At 47.6% G+C, this 22763-nt stretch overlaps 1 protein-coding gene across 6 annotated transcripts in view; it reads left to right on the forward strand.

Annotated features, from left to right (window-relative positions):
* The window catches only part of HAO2 (hydroxyacid oxidase 2), a 37721-nt gene that overhangs the window by 10808 nt on the left and 4150 nt on the right, over window positions 1–22763 (forward strand). The window contains exons 2-8 of one of the 6 annotated variants that reach the window (XM_075000994.1): window positions 417–569; window positions 2767–2922; window positions 3551–3713; window positions 9222–9437; window positions 15905–16063; window positions 18373–18442; window positions 19995–20574. In XM_075000994.1, the coding sequence (XP_074857095.1) occupies window positions 439–569; window positions 2767–2922; window positions 3551–3713; window positions 9222–9437; window positions 15905–16063; window positions 18373–18442; window positions 19995–20434 (1335 nt within the window). In that variant the 5' untranslated portion in view covers window positions 417–438 and the 3' untranslated portion in view covers window positions 20435–20574. The other 5 variants (XM_075000989.1, XM_075001004.1, XM_075001033.1 and 2 more) reach the window with 5 other exon arrangements.

Here is a 22763-nt window from a genome sequence, read left to right on the forward strand (position 1 = left end):
TAATGCTGCTAGACCACATTGACTTGCTCTGGTTCAGAAAATTCTTTCATTTGGCACTGGTCAAGACCCAAGGGTGCTGCACTAGAGAGGTTCAAACTGTAGTGGTATTGAGACCATTTTAGATTTTTGAAAGCCACCCACACCTTTGTATTCCAAAGCATTTTCAACAGATAGATAAGGGATTAGAACCCTTCTCATTCCTGGAGGTCTCTCCATCATGGCCAGGATGAGGCAGTGTCTGGTCACTTTGGAGAAGCTGGAGCTGTAATTCTTCTGAAGACAGTGGATTGTAGAGCTGTCAATCCCAATCAGGCACTGACTTATGTTGAAGTGATAAAAGAGCAACTGCTGAGAAAGGGCGTGCTCACGGACCTCATACCAGCTCTATGCTTGACGTGGTATTCCTCTCTTCCCAGGTTCCCATAACCTCTCTTCGAGATGCCCATGATATGTTTGTCAGATTTTGAAGCTTATGCTAAAAAGCGCCTGCCGAAGACCACTTGGGACTTTTTTGAAGGTGGAGCTGATGAGTGTTACACCCGAGATGAAAACTTACTGGCATATAAAAGGTAAGGAGAAGTCTTCTATTGTAGACCAAAATCTTTCAGGCTACATTGGGATGCAAGGTCTTGAGGTTCTCAAATGCTTATCCCCAGTAAAAAAGTGACCCAAAGCAAAATGCACCTGAGTTACAATGTAGGCTGTAGTAGTACACAGCAGAAGAGGGAAATTATATGGATCACAGGAGACGCTGAGGGTTGGAACGAGCAGGAAGGAAATGAAAGCAATGGCATGACTGGGAGTGAACATAGAGTGCAGAGCATTGGGAGTATGCAGATGGAAAGTATGGAGCATAAGTGGAGGGAATTTGGAGGGGGACAAGTTGCATAGATAGTGAGAACGGGCAGAGCTTAGGCTGGTAATGTGGATATAGCCATCTGAAGTTTTTTGATGCACAGGAAGGGAGGTGAAAATCTCACAGCAATATGCAAAAGTTCAGGTGTGTACAGTATGGGATACAGGCAAGGCAAATTATATGCTGTAAGGAGTATTTGAATGGTAGTTTTACATTCTGGGGTGCACTGCAAACCAATGAGGGGTGGTATCACCACTGTCCCTGTAGCGCTGAGCACTTTAAGTGCTCTATTACTGCAGCTCTCTCTCTCCGTGGGATGCTTCCAGTCAGCACAAGCCTGCACACTGTTTGTTACAACCCTGATACCTCAGCAGTTTGCCTTCTGCAGTAACACAGTCACCTCTGGCACCTGGTGAAATAGGACTTCTGCGCCCCTCAATCCCAACATTTCCCATAATAATGTGTTATGCAAAGTCCAGCCCCTTTCCTGGACCATTCAGACAAAAGGCACAGCATATCACTCTAACTAGAGTTAATCACTTCATTTCAAACACAGCACAGGGATAGAAAAACATTTTTATTGACCAAAGGAGATAGAATGCTAAGCAATACCAACTGAAAGAATAAAGTAATAAAGGGTTGCAAACAAACAAAAGTAAAATTACACTTTCTAGTTAATAAAACTACAATTTAGTTCAAGGTAAGATTTTTTTTCCACGCTTGTTTCCAACTGACACCTTTCTTTGGTCTGAATATCACCAAAAATCCAAACTAATAATTTTGTTTGTTTTCTAAGAGTGAAAGATCACCTGGCATTCTTTCCTCCACTTTTTATAATCTAGTGAACCTTTGAAATGGATTAAGTTGAAGATTACCCCTCAAAATAAAGTTCCTTCAAGCTGTGAGGAAGAAGACATGGAGTCTGGTGGTGAAGGAAATTCCATAGTGGGGTCTTCCCCCACCATCATTTGTTGTAATGCAAATTCATCTCTTCCTTCCTCCTCATCCCCGATTCAAATGAATTGTCACTAGACATGTGACAGCCAAATGGGTCATCAACACTTCACTGGTGGTGTTGGCTTGTCTTTTGTCTGGGAGAAACCTGATGACACTCTTCCCCCCACCACCCCCCACCCCAGATTTGTCTAGTAAATACATTTTACTCCCATTTCCTCCACATTTATGTATTCTCTTGGGTGTTTAATGTATATACGCTACCCCAAAACATTAATGGTCAATGTATTACTAGTTTGCTGTTATCAGAGAGGTAACCATGTTAGTCAGTATCTGCAAAAACAGAGAGAAGTCCTGTGGCACCTTATAAACTAACAGATTTTTTGGAGCATAAGCTTTCGTGGGCAAAGACTCACTTCATCAGATGCATCTAACAAAGCAGGTCTCCGCTCACAAAAGCTCATGTTCCAAAAAATCTGTTCGTCGGTAAGATGCCACAGAACTTCTAATTTTCTGTTGATACCTTATCTGACAGTTATCAGATATTGCTTATTACCTTAATGAATTGGGGTACATTGAACGGGTCAAGCCAGCTGAAACTGTACCAGATATTAAGACGCCTCTTACCCTCTGGCACTGGGATGCTCTTCAGTTACAGAGGTACAGGGAGCCATAATGGGTAGTTCAAGACTACACAACGTGGGTTTATAGGTAGGTGGCCAAGGCTGTGAGAAGAGTTGAATGGGGGCTGTGGGCAGTGACAACAAGCATCAGCAAAAGGGTGCAGTTCTCATATGGAGCTGTCAGCAGCCTATGGCCCGGGGCTTTTCCTGGTTGGGTCGGACTGCAGTGGTTTAATATGTGAATGAAGACCCATTAACCAGGGAAGATCACAAGCAATAAAGCCACTTGGTTGCTGCTTTACTCAATTGCATTTCATTTTTGTCTTCCGACAGAATCTGCTTCCGCCCACGCGTGTTGCGGGATGTGTCTGTGATAGACACTCGGACTAAGCTTCTAGGTACTGAAATCAGCTTCCCTGTTGGGATTGCACCCACCGGGTTCCACCGGCTGGCTTGGCCTGATGGAGAGAAGAGCACAGCAAGAGGCAGGTACCTTGTTAGTTCATTCCTGTAAAACAAGAGGACATATTAAAAACCTGCGTAGAAAGCTCAAGCAACTCTGAAGGCCTTTTTAAGTGTGGCTGACCTGTAGAAAGCAAATCTGCAAGAATGACATGGAAGTGTTGAGTTTTAAAGCCATCTTCTCTTCCTGATCCCCTAGTCCTCCCATCCTTGTGATGTGCTGGAGGCACAAAACATCTTGAAAACTACACATGGTCACAGAACTCCAGCACTATAGTTAGCCCCAGCTACCACAACAGCCCTGAAGCTGTTCCAGCTGGCGCCAGGGACCAAACTGGTCCCCTCTTGGGCAAAGGATCTGACTGGGGTTGGTGTACATTGTTCAGCCTTTACAATCCAGCATTTTTTTAAGTAAAATATGGATGAAAGATCTTGTATTGGGGGTTGTTATGTGGCATGACCATTGTACTTTGGCACAATTTGTGAGGAAGCTTCAGCTCCTCATATTGAGCCTCTTTTAAATATCTCCTGCAGCTGCTGAAGCCATGAACACCTGTTACATCAGTAGCACAGTTTCCACCTGTACTGTGGAGGAAATCACTGCAGCCGCACCCAATGGCTTCCGATGGTTCCAGCTGTACATTCTTTCTAACAGGACACTTACAGAGGGGATGGTCCGACGTGCAGAGGCCGCAGGTTATCAAGGCCTGGTGCTCACTGTTGATCTTCCTTACCCTGGGAAGAGACGAGGTGACTTCCACAACAACTTCCATCTTCCACCACACATGACAGTGAAGAACTTTGAAGGAGTTTTTGAGGTTTGGAAAATGATGAGCCTTAACAGAATGGTGTGGCATGCAGCTCAGCATGTGAGAGAGACAGCCACTAGGCAGAGATGAGATGAGCCAGGCTTGCCGATAGGAAAGTGGAGGGACTTAGTATGCAGTTTCAGCAGTGTTAGTGAGCATGCTCAATCCACATGAGCACGCTCAGCAGAAGCCAAGCAGCAAATGTAGGGGGCACACGACCCCCATCTCTCACTGCGCGCACACTCCTCACATCTGCCATCGGACTGCAAAAGCAGTTTCTAGTTACATGTTTTTCACTTAAAAGTGAAACCTTATAACTACTACAGGGAAGGGAGATGACCAGTATGGGATGCAGTTACACCAATATAAAGCTGCCTCATGCCAGCATAGTTATTCCCCTTTCCACCTGGGAATAGCCGTATTGGTAACTGCACCTTTATACCAGTATAACTGCACCCACTCTGGTAGCAGTGGCAGTGTAGCGGGGGGGAGGAGAGGTGGTCCATGTGCTTTAACTATGCCAGTATGGTTAAAGGGGTACAAATTTTGTGTTTAGACAAGCCCTAAGGCCTCAGCTGTACCAACCAGTACCTACCAACTTTCATTCATCCGTGTCTGCTCCAAATTCTGATGGAGCTAAGGTTGTTCTAAATCCTAGGTCCAGTCCCACAACTCCACTGAGAGTTACAGCAGTTATAACTGAATGGGAGGTGAGAGCTAAGTCTGGTGTAACGCCCCTGATGACTCTTTGTCCAACAGTGCAAGTACTTCTGCAGGAAAGGATTGAAAACTGATGGATAAATCGTCACCCAGTCAGACATTTTCCTTTCACATGGATGAAAATATGATTTGAGTTGACCAAATGCCAAATATTTAAAATCATACTCTGTACGTACACACGGATAGTTTACTAGTACTGCCCCTCTTTTCTAATGACAAATCTGCATGCGCACGTCTAACAAAATTGCGTGTGTATGGATTGTACTACAACAGTTTTAAGCAGCAGCCCAGGTTAACAGCTGCTATAAATCTGTGATGTTCCTTTGGTTTTAAAAGAGCTACGTTGATTTGCAACAGCTGAGAATCTGGCCTGCCTCATCTAATTTGGGGTGTTCATATACATTGTCTGAAGCAGATCTTCAAAGCATAGGCACTAACTTACTGAGTTGCCAGGCAGCCAGCTCTGCCACAGGCCCCACTCCACTCTGCCCCTTCCTCCAAGTCCCCCCACCCCCTCCACCCTACTGCTTCCTGACTCTTTGAGCTGACTTGCAGCAGGGTGGGAGGCACTGGGAGGGAGAGGGAGATGCTGCTTGGCTGAGGGTTGCTGGCTGGTGGGAGGCGCTGGAATGCAGGGGCAGACAATGACTTACTGGGCTGTCAGTGGGTGCTAAACTGGACTTAATTCTGAGGAGCAAATAAGCTGTGCTCCCAGACCTAAATAAGGGTGGAGGTGAGAGGTGGATGAAGTGTTGAACTGGGGGCGGGGGGAAAGGAGGGCTCCGTCTCAGTGATGACCCGCACCACTGGGATTGATTTTGCTATTATGAAACTGGTGTAGTTATAGCCATGGTTTACACCACACTACTAGCGGGAGCAATAGGATTACACCCAAAAGAAAGAGAAACACCCCCTGAGCTTTTTCTAACTCCTAGCAGTTATCTAAAACAGCCCATGGGTGGGTGGAATTCATTGGCTGTTATTTATCCTGATTTCTAAGAGCTGTTATCTATCCCCAGGAAGTGAGAGTTTCAAGTTTTAGGGGATAGGACTTAGAGTTAATAGGAGAGCGTGATGTACAGATACTGACGTACAGATGCAAACAAACAAACTGTCTTGTAGAACATGGAGGTTCAGCAGACCACACTTCCCAGCTGAGGCAGCTTGCTTTCAGAACTTCCCGGTCATTGGGTCAAAACCCTTTCAGGGGTTCTGGGGCATCTTTGCCTCAGCCTTACACGTGACCCTTACAGGCTCATGAAACTAAAGACATACACACAGTAATACACATAGCTATGGCAGGGTACTAAAAGGAAAACCAGAGATAAATGTGCAAATGCTAGCTTTTACTTATGCAGCTGAGCAGGTACAGGAACAAAACAACAAAACACCGCATCTGGCTATCTAAGCTATACTGTTACAAATTTCTTTGTGGTACCAATAGGTATTCACTCACTACTCTGTTTAACTCGTGAGCAGGAGGGAGGAGCGGCAAAGGGTGATCAGTCCTTGTCGCAGACAGCATCCCATCGCTCCAGAATTCAGGAGTTCCTCCCCCTCTTTACCTTGTTGCCCCCCTTTATGGTCCTGCCGTTTGCTGGCTCCACCAGAGGCCTGACACATCACATCCTGGTTGCTTCTGCTTCTCTTTGCCTGCCTCCCCTCTCAGCCCCTCTCCCCATTTTACACAACCACATATCTCATGCTTATTTTTTCCTTTTAAGGTATGCAGCTGGCCCTCTGGGCTGCTAGGTCAGAGGCCATGGATCTTTCCTGTATAGGATTTTCCTGTTTTGTCACTTTTAGATGGGGGTGGGGAGAAGGCTGCCTGCAAGCAATTCAGTAAATTCCATTGCTGACTGATTTAGACTTGCCTAATTCACTTGGTTCCTCAGTTCTAGGTGTGGGGTTAGTGGTTTAGCCTGTTTGTGCTGAGGCGTATTTCCCTATAACAATTTTAAAGGGTCTCTGGACCCTGCCTCCACCTCACCTACCCCACTGCATTGTTCAAGTGCCCATGCAATTCACCCTAACATGCCCGAGTGTGGCCGTTCACTTAAGGGTCACCAGGTAATTTTGCACAAATTCCATTCACTTTTTGAAGGTGCGCATGAAAGAAGGTAGGGATTCAAAAGACTGCACTGAATGAGGAATGATTCTTGCCTCCATCTGTGGGCATCTTGAATGGGACAGAGCACTCCATGGTGATCTGACAAGCAGCTCCACATCCAATTTCTTTCTTCCCCACAATTGTTTCCTTTTAAATAAGCCTTGTAATTCCACACAGAAAATGGCACTAAAAGCACTCAGCCATCAGAAAATGTCAGAGTGAAGGTTGGGGTATGATCGTGATACCATCTTCATTTACGTGGGCAAATGCTCCTCTTTCCATGGATCTGGGTGGCATGCACTGAATGAGGCAGGGTACAGAATGAGTAAAAAGTGTTCTGTGGATCTGGGCCTGCACTTATCACAGCTTAATTCCCAAGTATGCATTGTAATCCCTGCACTTAATCTCAGTTTCATTGAATCGTAGCATGGAGGGCACCTCAACAGATCATCTATTTCAGTCCCTACAGTCATGGCATGACCAAGCACCATGTAAATCATCCTGGACAGGTGTTTGTCTAGCCTGCTCTTAAAAATCTCCAATGACAGAGATTTCACAATCTCCCTAGGCAATTTATTCTAATGCTTAACTACCCTGATACTTAAAGAGTTTTTCGTAATGGCTAACCTAAACCTACATTGCTGCAAATTAATTCCTTTGCTTCTTGTCCTATCATTGGGAGTTAAGAAGAAAAATTTTTCTCCCTCCTCCTTGTAACATCCTTTTATGTACTAGAAGGTTGTTATCATGTGCCCCCTCAGTGTTGTGTTCTCCAGACTAACCAATTTTCTTTCACTCTTCCCTCATAGGCCATGTTTTCTACACCTTTAATCATTTTAGCTGCTCTTCTGGGGACTTTCTGCAATTTGTCCACATCTTTCTTGAAATGTGGCACCCAGAATGGGACACAGTACTCCAGCTGAAGACTAATCAGTGCAGAGTAGAGTGGAAGAATTACTTCTCATGTCTTGCTTACAACACTCCTGTTAATACATCCCAGAAAGATGTTCACTTTTTTTGCAACAGTGTCATTCTGCTAACTCATATTTATCTTGTGATCCACTATGATCCCCCTTGCCTCCTCTCCCAATCCCTTTCCACGGCACTCCTTCCTAGACAGTAATTTTCCATTTTGTATGTGTGCAATGAATTGACTTACTTGATTTAAACACTTGTACTCCAGGTAGAGCATGGGTTATCTGCAAGGCTCCTCCATTTCACTCTGTCTCAAGACAAAATGTATAGCTGATACCAGGACTACCCCAGTTGTTGTCCTTGACTCTCAGTAGATCCCCACATTGTCCAAGGACTTCCTCTTTTGCATTTTTCTTGCAGGTTCCATTTGACAGCTTGACAGACTACGCTGGATGATGGTTTTCTGCCTGTGTGGCCTAGCCATCCCCAATTTTTCTCTTGATTTCAGTATCAAGTGAGTCTTGTCCTGCTCTGTTCTGAAGCACTGATTTGTTCCTCCCTAAACTGAGTACTTGTATTTGTTTTGATTTAATATCATCCTATTTACGTCAGACATTTTTCCATTTTGTCCTCATCATTTTGAATTTTAACCCTGTCCTCCAAAGCACCTGCAGCCCCTCCCAGTTTGGAATCACCTGCAAAGTTTGTAAGTGTATTCTCTGTCATTATCTAAATCATTGGTGAAAATATTGAACAGACCCAGACTCAAAATATATCTTTGTGGGACTCCACTTGTTGTGCCCTTCCAGCATGACCGTGAACCACTGATACCTACAGTATGGGAACAGTTATTCAATCTCTTTTGCACTCACCTTACAGTAGCTCCATGTAGATTGCATTTCCCTAGTTTACTTATGAGAGCATCTTGTAAGACAGTTTCAAAAGCCTTACTCAAATCAAGATATATCAAATCTACTGCTGTCCCCCATCCCGAAGGCTTGTTACCCTGTCAAAGGAAGCTGTTGGTTTAGTTTAACTTGATTTGTTCTTGACAAATCCATGCTCCCTATTACTTATCACCGTATTGTTTTCTAGACGTTTGCAAACTGATCCCTTAATTATTTGCTCCTTTACCTTTGCAGGTACAGAAGTTAAGCTGACTGCTCTGTAATTCTTATTTCTTCCCTTTAAACCGATGTGACTGAGAATTCTTTTAAGGTCAATGGCAGGGTGGATGATCTGTATCAAACAGGCGGCTGAATAAATCAGAGCTGTATGGCTATGGGTGGCCTTCCCTGGTATATCATCTGCTTTCTCATCTTGTTTTGAAATAGAATGAGTAGAAAGGAGACCTGCCTTGGCCCCCATCACATCAGAGAGTTTAAGGCCCTATCTAAAGAGACCCAGTGATCTTGTTTGCCCCTCGCCCCCCGACCCCAAAGAAAAAACAAACACATTTTGACAGCTGCTGTACCAAGGACATATCCTCTCCTGTCTCTGCTCTGAAATGTGCTTGTTTTCACTCCCTGCTCCAGTACCCTGGCTTTGAAATCTCTGCTCACATCACCAAAGACTCTTCTTTCCATATCTCTTCAACATAATAATGATTGTCCTCCAGGGACATTCCCTTTACACCTGTTATTAAGTCTAATTAATTACTGCTGTGGTAGGAAAAGAGTTTAAGTAGTGCTGTTATGTTATGTTATGTTATGTTATGTTATGTTATGTTATACAAACCTGTAATGAAATGCCCTTCTACCCCATGGCTGCAGAAAGAGAACTCTTTTATGTACGGCCTCCCACTGAGCTCCTTAGATTCTTCTCTAAATTGGAATGACATCAGTTGGCTGCAGAGCCTGACTCACTTGCCTATCATCATCAAGGGAATTTTGACTAAGGAAGATGCAGATCTGGCAGTGAGACACAGAGTTCAGGGAATTATTGTATCCAATCATGGTGGAAGGCAGCTGGATGGAGGACCTGCCACAGTAAGTGGAATAGCTGTAATCTGTTGCAAACATCTCTCCATAGGTAATTATGTGCTGACATTCATATGCCCAGCTGTGGTATACCTCCTCAGACATTTCCATGCCTGTGTGTATGCTAGCAAAAATGAAGAGCAGAAAATATAGAGATGAGGGTAGAATATTGTTTCATCACCTAATTTTGCCAAAACACAAATTAGTGGGAACTGTCTACAAATATTTTCAGCATTGTATCATCACTGAATGGAAATTTATAGTCGCTTAAGACCCAGAGTAAAAATAATTTATGTGGCTAAAATCTCCCTGATATCCATCTCTACAAAATAATCTACAAATTAATCACTAGGGCCATGTCTAAGCTTAGGAAAAACTTTGAAATGGCCATGCTAATGGCCAACTTGAAGAATATTAATGAGGCGCTGAAATGAATATTCAGCGCCTCGTTCGCATGCTGCCAGCTGCGGCACTTCATAAGTGCTGTGTTTCACTCGCACGCAGCTCATCTACATGGGGGTCCTTTTTGAAAGGACCCTGCGAACATTGAAATTCCCTTATTCCTATCAGCTGATAGAAATAAGGGGATTTTGAAGTTTGTGGGGTACTTTCCAAAAGGACCCCCGTGTAGACGAGCTGTGCGTGAGTGAAACGCGGCACTTTTGAAAAGCCGTGGCCGGCAGCATGCTAATGAGGTGCTGAATATTCATTTCAGTGCCTCATTAGTATTCTTCAAGTTGGCCATTAGCATGGCCATTTCAAAGTTTTTCCTAAGTGTAGACATAGCCTAGATGTCTGAATGTTTGCATACACACATATTTGGCTGTTTTTCCTAGCATTTTTCTGTTTCTCGTGATCACATTCTTTTTGCATATTGTCATGTCTGTATTTAATTGACACCTCTTCACTTTAATGTTTTACCAAGGTTTCTCTTTTTCCTCTCATTTCTTTATAAAATACAACACAGTAATACAAGAAATTCCATGAAAACATTACTTTGATGTGATAAGGTAGAAAATATTATACATGCATGTAAAAGTGTATCTATGAATGTTGGTTTTGACCAGTACTTAATCATCTTCCTCATGTCTGCACTTTCTTAGTTTTCAGTCTGTGGGATGCACGACCCTGGAGAGGCATGACAAGGCTTTCAGGGGGGCATACATGCCCTGAGATGGGATGGGTGGGTCCCAGGGTCTCCATCCTCCAGGTTTCCATTCCCATTCCCCAGCATGTCCACCTATTGTTCTGCCATCCTGCTGCCTGCAGATTCTGGGGCTGTCTCCACTGCCCTACACTGCTCAAGAGCTTGCACCAAATAGCATCTGCCTGTCTGACAACCAAAGTAGACTCTTCCTGGGCTTCCCGAGCACCCCTGGCTTCGAGGCTGTTTGTGCAAAGAGTGAATGCATGGGGTTGGAGGAACTGGCGAGAGGAGGGTTCTGCTAGGAAAACAGGAGCCTGGGTATGGGGGAGAGGGGGCCTCTGCTTTAGAGAGACAGGCCAGACTGAGAAAGTTGCTTGGGTGGAGAGCAGGGTCTGGGCAGGAAGAATGGGAGAAGGTGATAGCATTGCTGAAAGTAGATAGGGCCTGATGGAGAGACAGGAAAATTCTGCTGCTGTCAACAGAAGCAGTCTGGGTGCCAGGCACTGTTCCAGGGGCTTTCCTGTTCCAAAGGCTGCCCTTTGAAGAGCCAGGAAATAGATTTCCCTTGTCCAGAAGCCCTGGCCTCTCCAACATACTGTAGGGCTGAGAAGCTCTTTGTACGCTAAGGACCCCTCCCCAGAACCAAACCCGTGGGTCCATGCGCCGCTTTTTCACAGACTGTCTGTCATAGCAACTGGGCCCCCTCCTCAGGTCTGAGTTCTGGAGCTTACTGGTCATGTGGGGACACTTTCCTATTTAGTGCCATCTGAGAGGACACCGACAGGACATGAATCTCTGACATTTGTGCAGAAAAAGAACCGCATGGGGAGGGAGGGATTCCCTAGAAGCTGGGAATGGATGACAAAAGATGGATTACTTGGTGACTTACCTGTGCTGCTCATTGTGTTGGGGGCACCTGTCACTGGCCACTGTCAGAAGGCAGGACACTGGAGCCACGTCACCACAAGCACCAAGAAGCTCTGTCCCTGCACTAACCCTTGCCTAGAGGCTCCTCCCCACAGCTCCAATTGGCTGGGAATCATCATCAATGGGAACTGCAAGGGGCAGTGCCTGCAGGTGAGGGCAGGGCACAGTGGGCTGCACAGTGTCCCCCCAAAATGGAAGCTGCCCCAAGTGAGTGCCCCATATCCTAGCTCCCTCCCAGACCACACACCCCAGCCCCGAGCCATGTCCATCAACCCAAAGCCCCAGCCCCCAGCACACTCTACCACCCTAGCTCCCCCTTAGAGCCTGCACCTCCATGCTGAACTCCTTCCTACACTCTAATTCCAATCCATATCCCTCAGCCTATCACATCCTCCTACTCTGATCTCCCTCCCACACCCCAATTGCCTCATCTCCAGCCTCACCCCAGAGCTCCCCCAGCTGGAGCCCTCATCCCCCACGCCCATCCCCACCTCAACTCATAGCCCCCTCCTGAAATCTGGGCTACGTCTACACGTGCACGCTACATCGAAATAAGCTATTTCGATGAATAACGTCTACACGTCCTCCAGGGCTGGTGCCGTCGACGTTCAACTTCGACGTTGGGCAGCACCACATCGAAATAGGCGCTGCGAGGGAACGTCTACATGCCAAAGTAGCACACATCGAAATAAGGGTGCCAGGAACAGCTGCAGACAGGGTCACAGGGCGGACTCAACAGCAAGCTGCTCCCTTAAAGGGCCCCTCCCAGACACAGTTGCACTAAACAACACAAGATCCACAGAGCCGACAACTGGTTGCAGACCCTGTGCATGCAGCATGGATCCCCAGCTGCAGCAGCAGCAGCCAGAAGCCCTGGGCTAAGGGCTGCTGCACACGGAGACCATAGAGCCCCGCAGGGGCTGGAGAGATAGCGTCTTAACCCCTCAGCTGATGGCTGCCATGGTGGACCCCGCTATTTTGATGTTGCGGGACGCAGATCGTCTACACGGTCCCTACTTCGACGTTCAACTTCGAAGTAGGGCGCTATTCCCATCCCCTCATGGGGTTAGCGACTTCGACGTCTCGCCACCTAACGTCGATTTCAACTTCGAAATAGCGCCCGACGCGTGTAGCCGTGACGGGTACTATTTCGAAGTTGGCGCCGCTACTTCGAAGTAGCGTGCACGTGTAGACACGGCCCTGAACTCCTCATTTGGGCCCCACCCTAGAGGATAGACAGAATCTAATAACCCTGGCCCCCAAGAGAAATAACTTGGCCCTGAATATGATACAGGTCTATACAATCATTAATAGTGTGCAGAAAGTTAATAAAGAAGAGTTATTTATCCTTCACATATGTGGTCACGATCCAGGGGAAGGGGGATGCAAGATGAGTTTGCTGAGTTAGGGCAAACTGAAAAGAATAGGGCAGACAATTCACAAGGCTGACAGGTAAGTCCAATGCTTAGGGTCACTAAGTCAGCAACAAAACAGCTCCTGCAATTGGTTACCTGAAGCTAAAAACACAGGTCCCTTAAACCTACGCAGCCTTAAGCTTCCACCCAGACAACCAGTTCAAATATGATGAGGATTACTGAAAATCTTGTTCATCATATAAAAAATTCTACTTCTCTGAAAGGATTGGACACAATACCCTCCAGGTTAATGACTACCTTAGGTCTTACCCAGATACATGTTTACATCCAATTCTTATGAACTAAGCTAAACTATATTAAAAAAGAAAAGAGAGAGTACTGGTTTAAACAAGCATCAGCAACCCCCGGCGTGGATTCCAAGAATGGCACATGAACCGATTTTCATTGGCATGCGAGGCGAGAGGTCAGCCTCATCCCTCCTCCCCCATGTAGCTCGGAGCTTGCTCAAAGCTTGTGGATTAACAAAAGGCCAGCTAATGCTACCAACCACCGCCTAAATGGTAAAGCTCTGCATCTTCATTTATTTACTAATGAAGCTGCTGTAAGTAAGAGTATTGGTGACTTTAAAAAGTATCACTGGCACTCAGACTGTAAATAGAGGTCAAAAGAGTCGAATTTTGGCACTCTGCCTCAGAAAGGTTGCTGAATAGAGTCCTTAGGTCACTTTCGTAGTGGAGGTAGCTAGCTTTAGAAATGAAAAGAGTTCTTTTCAGAATCAGTTCATTGGATTCTAGTCCAGCGTTCAAATACTCAGTATCAGGGCTGTCCAGATGGGTTGAACTTTCCTTGACGCAGCATAAACAGATCTGAGATGAAAGGATCAGGCCCTGAGATTTTTTATACCATCTCCTAGCATCCTTTTGACCCGTGCAGTCCTTGGGTGAATAATAGGCTTCTGAAGTAATCTATTGTTTCCAAAATGCCACTGATAATTAACTGCATGACTTAACTTAAGGTTTTATCCATTAATTATCCATTAAGCAGTTCATAGACAGTTTACCACAAACTTCAAAGTGAAATATAGGCAATGACATCATCACACCCACATTTCATCTAAATGTTAATATTCCCTTTTGATCTCCAAATCAATAGCTACAGCAACAGACAGAACTGTCTGTTTACATAGTCAACATCTTCAAAATATAAGAAAATACATGCAATTACCTCTGAACCCTAGCACTGGGTTTTCTTTATCTTCCAGAAAACTTCCTCCTTCAGAAACTCATTTTCAAGCCCCCTCAGAACTCCACTCTACTTATTTCTCTGCTCTCGTGTCTTTCAAGATGTATTCTGTTCACTCTGCACAAACATCTGCCTTTCATCTTCCCCCATCTTTTTTGTATGCCATCTTTCATTCCAGGACCCGTCCTTTCTATACTTGTGGAGCAAATAACTATCATTAAAACCCGTCTTTAAAATACATTTCCCCAGAGTCTTTCAGGGGTAGAAATGCTCACCAACATCAAATGGGAAAAGGGAAGAATTTAAAACAGCAAGATTTTCAACATCTTTGTTCAAGGCCTTTATATGGGCAGCAAGTATATTCTATTGCAAGGTCTACCATATGTACTAGACCAAGGATGAGCAAACTTTTGACGTCAGGCCCCACTTTTCATCCCTGCAAGTAGCAGGCCCACCCAAACCTGTCCAATGTAATCCAAACTGATGGAAATTTCATTTAGGTTCATATGAAAAAAAAACAAAACCCTTTCAGCACGTGAAAGAAAACAAGCAAGTAGAACGTAATAACTTTATTCATGGCTATATAAATGTATATAAAAACAGTAACATATTTCAACATTTTAAATGTGATGGATGAGCCTGACACCTAGCAGCCAATCATGGTGTGCCCCCTTTATGCAATGCCATGCCCCTCTCCAGGGAGCCCACCCTGCAACTGTGTGTGCCTCTGTACTAGACAGTGGTAGGTACACTGTCAATGCTCATTAATAGTAGAACTAATAAAATTAGTTGCAGATTTTCAAATGAACATGTTTGCTGAAAAATTCCCTTATTCTTTCTCAGCTTTCTTTACAAACATTTTTATCTTTTATCATTTATTTTCTAGTTTAAAAAATTGTTTACTTTTGCATTTTCATGGGGGGGGAAGAATGTTCATGCAGCTGACCAGAAATGCATTTAAAAGTACTTGAGAAATAAGAAACGATTAACAAAAATGTCCCACTATTCCCATTTTGTGTTTGCTTAGTGATAAAAATCACTAAGAAATAAATCAAGGCATTTCAACAAGGTCGTGACATTAGAAAATGGGATAAACTATTTAGCAAGTAGATTAGGAGACTGCACTTTTTTTCTTACAGTTTAGAAGAACACGCGACATTTTGTATTATAAGGTGCATTGTTAAATTTCAGTCCAGTAAACCCTCGACTGAATGAACTAAAGGGGAAAAGGGTTGTCCATTAATCCCGAAAGGCTGTTAAATCTGAGGGTTTACTAGCCACCCACCCCCACTAGGCTCTCCCAACCCCAGTCCCACTCTCCCTGAAAAACAGCTGGGAACACACCAGATTGCGTCTGCCGGAGCCTGCTGCGCGGCTGAAGGGACCTCGCTGCACAAGGCTGGAGGAGCTGCCATCCACGCTGAAGCCGCTGCAAGGCACCTCCAGTCACACACAGCAAGGCAGCTCCAGCCGCGTGCAGTGGGGCGCCTCCAGCTGCATGCAGCTCCAGGGGCGGAGGCAGCGGCTTCTGCAGCCAGCGGCAGTAAGTCCCTTAACTTTTCTTGGGAGGAGGCGGGAGGGTTGGGATTTTATGGACCCCAGAGGACTCCGTTGTTCCCGAAGTCCACTAATTGGGCTCCGGAAAATCTCGTGTTTACTGTATCAGGGCACAATAAGCAGTAACAGAAGATCTCGCGTGTCTGAACCTCCCTCACTTCGGTTCTTCCGTCTTCATCTCAAAATCAAAGCCTGGGTTCTGTCTGGAACTAGCTGTTTCTTTTCAGATTGATGTGCTGAGTGAAATTGTAGACACAGTGCAAGAGAGAGCTGCCGTTTACTTAGACGGTGGAATACGAACAGGAAGTGATGTATTAAAGGCACTGGCGCTCGGAGCAAAATGTGTCTTCATTGGCAGGCCAGCTTTATGGGGGCTAACCTACAAGGTGAGTGAGGAGAACTGGGGCTTATACATGCAGTTATTCTCTTTATGCATAAACACTGGGTTACTGACAGAACTGGTAGTGATATTTTTCCTGTGAAAACATTAAACAAAATGAAAGATTTTCAATTTTCCGTGGTAAAGTTTTTCTAAAATGTTTTTTTTCTTTTTGTTCCTGGTGGGAACCCAAAACATTTGCTCAGAAACAAATATTTTGCACAGAAATATCTGTTTTAATAAAAATACCATTTTCTGTCACTGGACATTTCTCCGGAAAATTTTTCACCAGCTCTAGCTACTGATAAAGGAAGAAGTTGCAGATAAGCAGTGTTGACCTTGAGTAAATTACTTTCCAGCCAGTAAGTTACCTTGCTCTGTGATAGAACTTTGGCAACTCTTTTGATTCCGTGGTGAGTCTTGCGATAAGTGTTTCCTCTAATTTTTTCTATGGGCAGAATAAATTGTGTTATGCGCACCAAGGCATGTACAGATGTGCACCACTCATAGAAATACATGGTGCCAGCCGTGGGTGCTCTGGTATCCAACTGGTCAGCACCTGAATCTCTCCTGGGCCGATGCTAAGCTGCTGGTTTGCAGGAAACACTGCTTGTGATTAGAATGTTATCTACTTTAATACATAAATTTATTGCCCTCAAGGCTATGAAGAGAGGTTTCAAAATGTGAAAACTAAAGACGCAACACCCCCTCCCCACCAACAAAAAAACCAAAATGTACTTTTTAATCTCGTGGTTTTTAAACTGATCATATGATATTTTTGAGTGAGTGGAGAGCTGTTGTGAGGAGACAAGGGGAAGGCAAAAGAAGATAAGGAATGGAGAGAGTGCTAGTAAGGGAGCTGGGGAGTGAGGAGTGACTGGGCTCTGCTCCCTGTCCCCAGTCAGGCTGACAAAGGGAAGAAGACCAGACAACTGACCAGAACAGTAGAGGTAAGCAGTAGCCTAGGCCCTATGTTCAGGAACAGAAGCAAAGGACCTGAGCCAAAGGGGGACCTTGCCACACTCCATACATTTAGATCCATTTTGCCACATATTTGTACCAGCCAAAAGTGGTGACATTGTAGTCTGGTGAAACATTTTGCTGTTAAAGAAACAGTGAGTGCTAAATTTTGAAAGGTATTTTGGCACCAAAGTGTGGTGCCTGCTGATAATTTACAAAAACTGGATTCCTAAGGCACTTCATAAAATAGGACTTAAGTTCCTGAGTCACTTAGGGTTTTTCAATTTTACCCACCTTACTTTTTTTTTTTTAAAAAAAAGTTCACTAATAAATAATGCAATTTTTTTGTATTAGAGCCATTCTACAGTAAACCATGAAACCTTTTCTAAAGCCACTGTTTTCCACTACACTGTTGATGTTTGAAAAGGTCTTTTGGGCACTGCCAACCCCACCACTTTTCCTTTATGTGCTCAGACCAGCTACTGCTTTTTTTGCAATGTCTGCTTTACTGGTCCTGTAATACTGCCAAACTCTGGTGTTCAAAAATATGAACAGACCTCAAAAATCATGAGTGGCTGAAATCATCAGATTTAAAAAAAAATAAAAAACTTAGTACAATCCAGGCTCTTTTTACGTTGAGCCTTTTGGGCTCATGTTTTAACAATCATGAGAGCTGGAAACACTTTTTTTTCTTTAAAAGACATCTGAATTGTGATGCAGTGTCTAGCAACTGGAGCTTTTAGAAAAACCCCACATAGCAGGAGACTTGTGATAAACTTGCAAAAATTGACAGCACTTGCTTCTGTTGCCATTAAATACTCTCTTAAAGGGACATGGAGACAGGTCTTGTAAGCTGTGCTGGCAATGCATAACAACAATAGGTGGAATTTTCAGATGTGCTTATAAGGGCGCAGGCTCCAAACTCCCACTGAAGGGAAATGTGTACTGGGTGCTCATCTGTCCTAAAATATTTCTGAATATCTCATCCAAGTTCATTTTGCTAGTGGATGAGACAGAAAATGCATGTGACAACAAGTGCACATGAAATATGAAGTTTTGAAACAAAGGCATTCGAAAAAGTTATCTTAAAGCATATAATTTTAAAAAAACAAAAAAAAAGAACCTAATCCTGCACATCTGGAAAATGTCTGAGGAGAATACAGCACAAAAAGTGAAAATAGCTAAATTAACTTCTTTTCAGCTGAAATACCCATAATCCTAAGAAGCCATCTGTCTGACCGTCCAGAAACCAGTGCTGCTCCAAGGTGTTATCCCAACTTTCATAGTAAATGCCCTTTGCTATGTTGCTTGGTGGTTGAATTCCTCTGACTTTCACTGCTTTCTCTGGTGGAACAGGGGGAAGAAGGGCTTCGAGAGCTTTTACAGATTTTACGTGATGAATTTCGTTTGTCAATGGCCCTGACAGGTAAGGATTTTTTGCTGGTTGATTAGTAATTGATTAGACACAGTATTGCCACCTTTGAGTAAGCATAAAGGCACCACGTGCAAACAGATGGGTCAAATCAAAGTGGGGGGGGTTGTAAAAGGACCACTCAGTGCAACAAAAATAATTCTATTCAGAAGATTGCTGTTAGGGAATCTGTTGTTTTTATTTGAATGTATCACACCTGAGTGGGTAGAAAAACCTATCATGAGGTATAAGCAAGTTTTTGAAGGATAATAGGGTTGAAAGGAAAAATCAGCAGGGATTTATTGAGAACAAATTATGCCAAATCAACTTAATTTCCTTCATTGACAGTGTTACTAACCTAGTGGGTGGGGAGTAGCAGTAGATGTGATATATCTTGCTTTATGAAATCTTTTGTTACAGTTCTGAAGTCTTTTATAAACCACAGGTCACATCTAGCCCCCTGGTTAATTTGATCCAGCCAGGGGAAGTCTCTATGCTGTGGACAGGCAGCCATCAGTCTTGGCAGGGCTTGATCACAAGTGCCAGTGTTCCAACCTCTTTCCCATTACAGGCAAGGCCAAACTGAGAGTCTCTAGGGCTACGTCTACACGTGCACGCTACATCGAAATAGCTAATTTCGATGTAGCGACATCGAAATAGGCTATTTCGATGAACAGCGTCTACACGTCCTCCAGGGCCAGCAACGTCGATGTTCAACTTCGAAGTTGCACAGCCCAACATCAAAATAGGCGCAGCGAGGGAACGTCTACACACCAAAGTAGCACACATCGAAATAGGGATGCCAGGCACAGGTGCAGACAGGGTCACAGGGCGGACTAGCGCTTCCGGGGCAACAGCTAGCTGCTCCCTTAAAGGGCCCCTCCCAGACACACTCAGCCTGCACAGCACGCGGTCTGAGGAGCCATAGGCACACAGACCCCGGGCGCCGCAGTCATGGACCCCCAGCAGCAGCAGCAGCAGCAGCAGCCAGAGGTCCACCCAGCCCTCCCGACAGGAGCAGGGCTTGCCCTGCTCCATGCCATGCGGGAGGCAGCTGAGCACCTCCTTGCTACACCGGAGGAGGAGCTGCCCCCAGGGCAGCAGGGCTCAACCCCTAACCCTGCAGCACCCCGCCCCCCGCCTCACACGCCAGCGGCTGTGGAGCTACCCCACCAGCACCGACTGGTGGGAGCGTCTGGTGCTTGGGGAGTGGGACAACGACCGCTGGCTCAGGAACTTCAGGATGAGCCGGCAGACATTCCTGGAGCTGTGCCAGTGGCTCACCCCCGCACTCAGGCACCAGGACATGGCCATGCGGCGTGCCCTCACAGTGCAGAAATGGGTCGGCATCGCTGTCTGGAAGCTGGCCACTCCCGACAGCTACCGATCCGTGGGGCAGCAGTTTGGTGTCAGCAAGGCCACCGTCGGGGCTGTCCTCATGGAGGTAAGAGAACCCACGGGGGGAGGGCAGGGCAGGGGAGGGGGGCCCGGGCAGAGGAGGGCAGGGCAGGGTCACGCACACCCTGCTCACCCCTCATTGGTGCTGTCCCATGTGCTTTCTCTGCAGGTTGTGCGTGCCATCAATGCCATGCTCCTGCACAGGCTCGTGAGGCTGGGGGACCCAGATGCCACCATCGCGGCCTTTGCCACCCTGGGCTTCCCCAACTGCTTCGGGGCTCTGGATGGGACTCACATCCCCATCTGCACCCCGCATCACAGTGGAGGACGATACCTGAATCGCAAGGGCTACCATTCTGTCGTCCTCCAGGCCTTGGTGGACAGCCGGGGACGTTTCCAGGACATTTATGTGTGCTGGCCTGGCAGCACCCACGACGCCCGGGTTTTCCGGAACTCGGGCCTGTGCCGCCGGCTGGAGGCGGGGACCTACATCCCCCAGCGGGAGATCCCTCTGGGGGACACCACCATGCCCTTCTGCATCATCGCAGATGCGGCATACCCCCTCCGGCCCTGGCTCATGCACCCGTACACGGGCCATCTCTCCGCTAGCCAGGAGCGCTTCAATGAGCGCCTGAACCACGTGCGCCAGGTGGTGGAGTGCTCATTTGGCCGCCTGAAGGGACGCTGGAGATGTCTCCTGACCCATCTGGATGCGGGCCCCAACAACATCCCCCTGATTGTGGGTGCCTGCTGCGCCCTGCACAATTTGGTGGAGAGCAAGGGGGAGACCTTTTTCCAGGGCTGGGCTGCGGAGGCCGGCAGGGCAGACGTCCAGCCACCTGCTGCCCCCGGTTGGCAGGTGGACCCCGAAGGGACCCGGGTCCGGGAGGCCCTGTGGGTCCACTTCAATGATGAGGCCGCGGGGTGAACTCTGCCAGGCCCCCCACTGACCACCCCTTCCTCCACCACACTCCTCCCCCAGTGCCCACACCATGGAGCACCCAACCGCACCCCCCTCCCACTTTTCCTGGACAAATGACAGCACGCACTTGTGGCTGAACTTAAACTTCTTTTTCTTTCAGAACTTTTTTTTTTAACTGTAAATATATGAAACAAGAACAAACTATATACAAACATGTGGAAACAAACTAATGTGTACAAAAATAAAACAATACTAAGAAGCAAGTGTCCTCATGAATAAAAAGAAAACCAGGGAGGATAAAGGGGAGAACTATTTACATGGGGGGGACGGGGCAAGCGGGGGGCACCAGATAATAACTTTAAACTATATACAAGGGGGGGCCACGTCCCGGGCCCCTCGCCCCTATAGCCCGGCACTGGGCGTGGCTGGCCGGGAGGTCCGCCGCGGGCGCAGCCCTGTCTGGGGCTGGCTGGGGGCGGGCCGGACCGGAAGATATGATGCCCAACGAGTCTCAGGTGGCTCCAGGGGTCCCTCGGCACTCCGGCCCTCGGCGGTGGGTGGTGGGGCGACGGCGGACAGGACGGCGACGGGCAGAGCAGCTGGTGGTGGGGCTGGTGGAGCAGGCAGGGCGGGTGCTGCGGCAGCCGGCGCGGCATGGGGGGCCAGGTAGTCCACCAGGCAGTTAAATGTCTCCATGTAGGCCCCCCATGCCTCCTGGCGCCAGGCCAGCGCCTGCTCCTGCAGCTGCAGCTGCTGCTCCGCGACCTCCAGCTGCCGTCGGTGGATGGCCAGCAGCTGGGGGTCCATCGCCGTCGGGTGGTGGTGGTGCGGGGTCCGCCGTCTAGCCTGCCGTGGGGCCGGTCGGTCCTCGGCCGAGGGGCTGGCCTGGAGCAATGGTCCCGGAGCCCTCCGGGACCACTGAGGCCTCGCCGGCGCACTCTTCCAGTCCTTCTGATGGTGCAGGTGCGGGACACAGGAGAGGAGGGGGGGAAGAAGAATGGAGACAGGCGTTAGTGTGGGCCCCGAGCCGTGGCCTTTGTCCCCCCAGCCCTGTGCTGCAGGTTCCCCATCCCCGTCCCCGGGAGATGCTGCTGTGATGGATGGGGTTCAGGGGTCCCCTTGCCCTGCACCCCATCCCCTGGTGGGAGCGACTCTCACTTCACCCCGCAGGGTCTGACAGCAGGAGAGGTTTCTTAGGCCACAGATGCCCAGTTTCTCCCAGGAGTGACAGCACCAGCTGTCGGAAGAGACAGTCCTTCCAACCCGTCATGGGGAGAAGACCCCAAGGGGGGCCCCTCTGGGATGCAGCTTTCCCCCTCCTCAGGCTGGCTGCCTTCCAGCTCTCCTTTCCCTTAGCCTCTGCCTGTGGCCCCCGCCCTCCCCCTCCCCCCAATTCCAAGCCAGCTCGGCTCCTCCCTCCTCTTTGTTCAGGGCAGAGGTGTCACCTGCCAGCTGTAGCCCCAGGATCCTCCTTTGCCCCTGGGAGCTATTCGGCTCTTGTTGCTCATATGTAGCCTGAGTCTCCCTTTTGCACTCCCCACACTCCATCACATGTTGCTGTTGCGGGGTGTCCCACCCCCTCCTCCCGGCGGCCCCTCAAGGTTCCGCTCCCCCCTGGCCCGGGGATGGGGCATGACACTGTCATGCGGGGTGGGGCGGGGCAGGGGCTGATGGATGCAGTGCTGTGAGGGCCATGGCCCTGGTGTCCTTGGGGCCATGGCCATGTGAGCATGTGGGGGGCCCTGGACACATATCTCTTACCCCCACCCCTCAAGCCCAGGGGTGTACACCAGAGGGGGGTACCTACCTGTGGGTCCGCTCCCACGGTCCGGAGATCCCCGGGGGGGCGGACGCCCGGCTGCTGCTCCGGGATGGCAGGAGGAGGATCTGCAGCCCGGATTCTGCAGAGGAGGAGCCCCCCTCCTCCTCCTCCTCCTCCTCCTCCTCCTGCCGCGATGTCCCGGGGGTGGCCTCCGGGGGGGGCCCTCGGGGTGCGGGGCTTACCTCCGGGGCGGA

Source organism: Carettochelys insculpta, chromosome 1 (genome assembly GCF_033958435.1).
Source record: "Carettochelys insculpta isolate YL-2023 chromosome 1, ASM3395843v1, whole genome shotgun sequence".
Classification (NCBI taxonomy): domain Eukaryota; kingdom Metazoa; phylum Chordata; order Testudines; family Carettochelyidae; genus Carettochelys; species Carettochelys insculpta.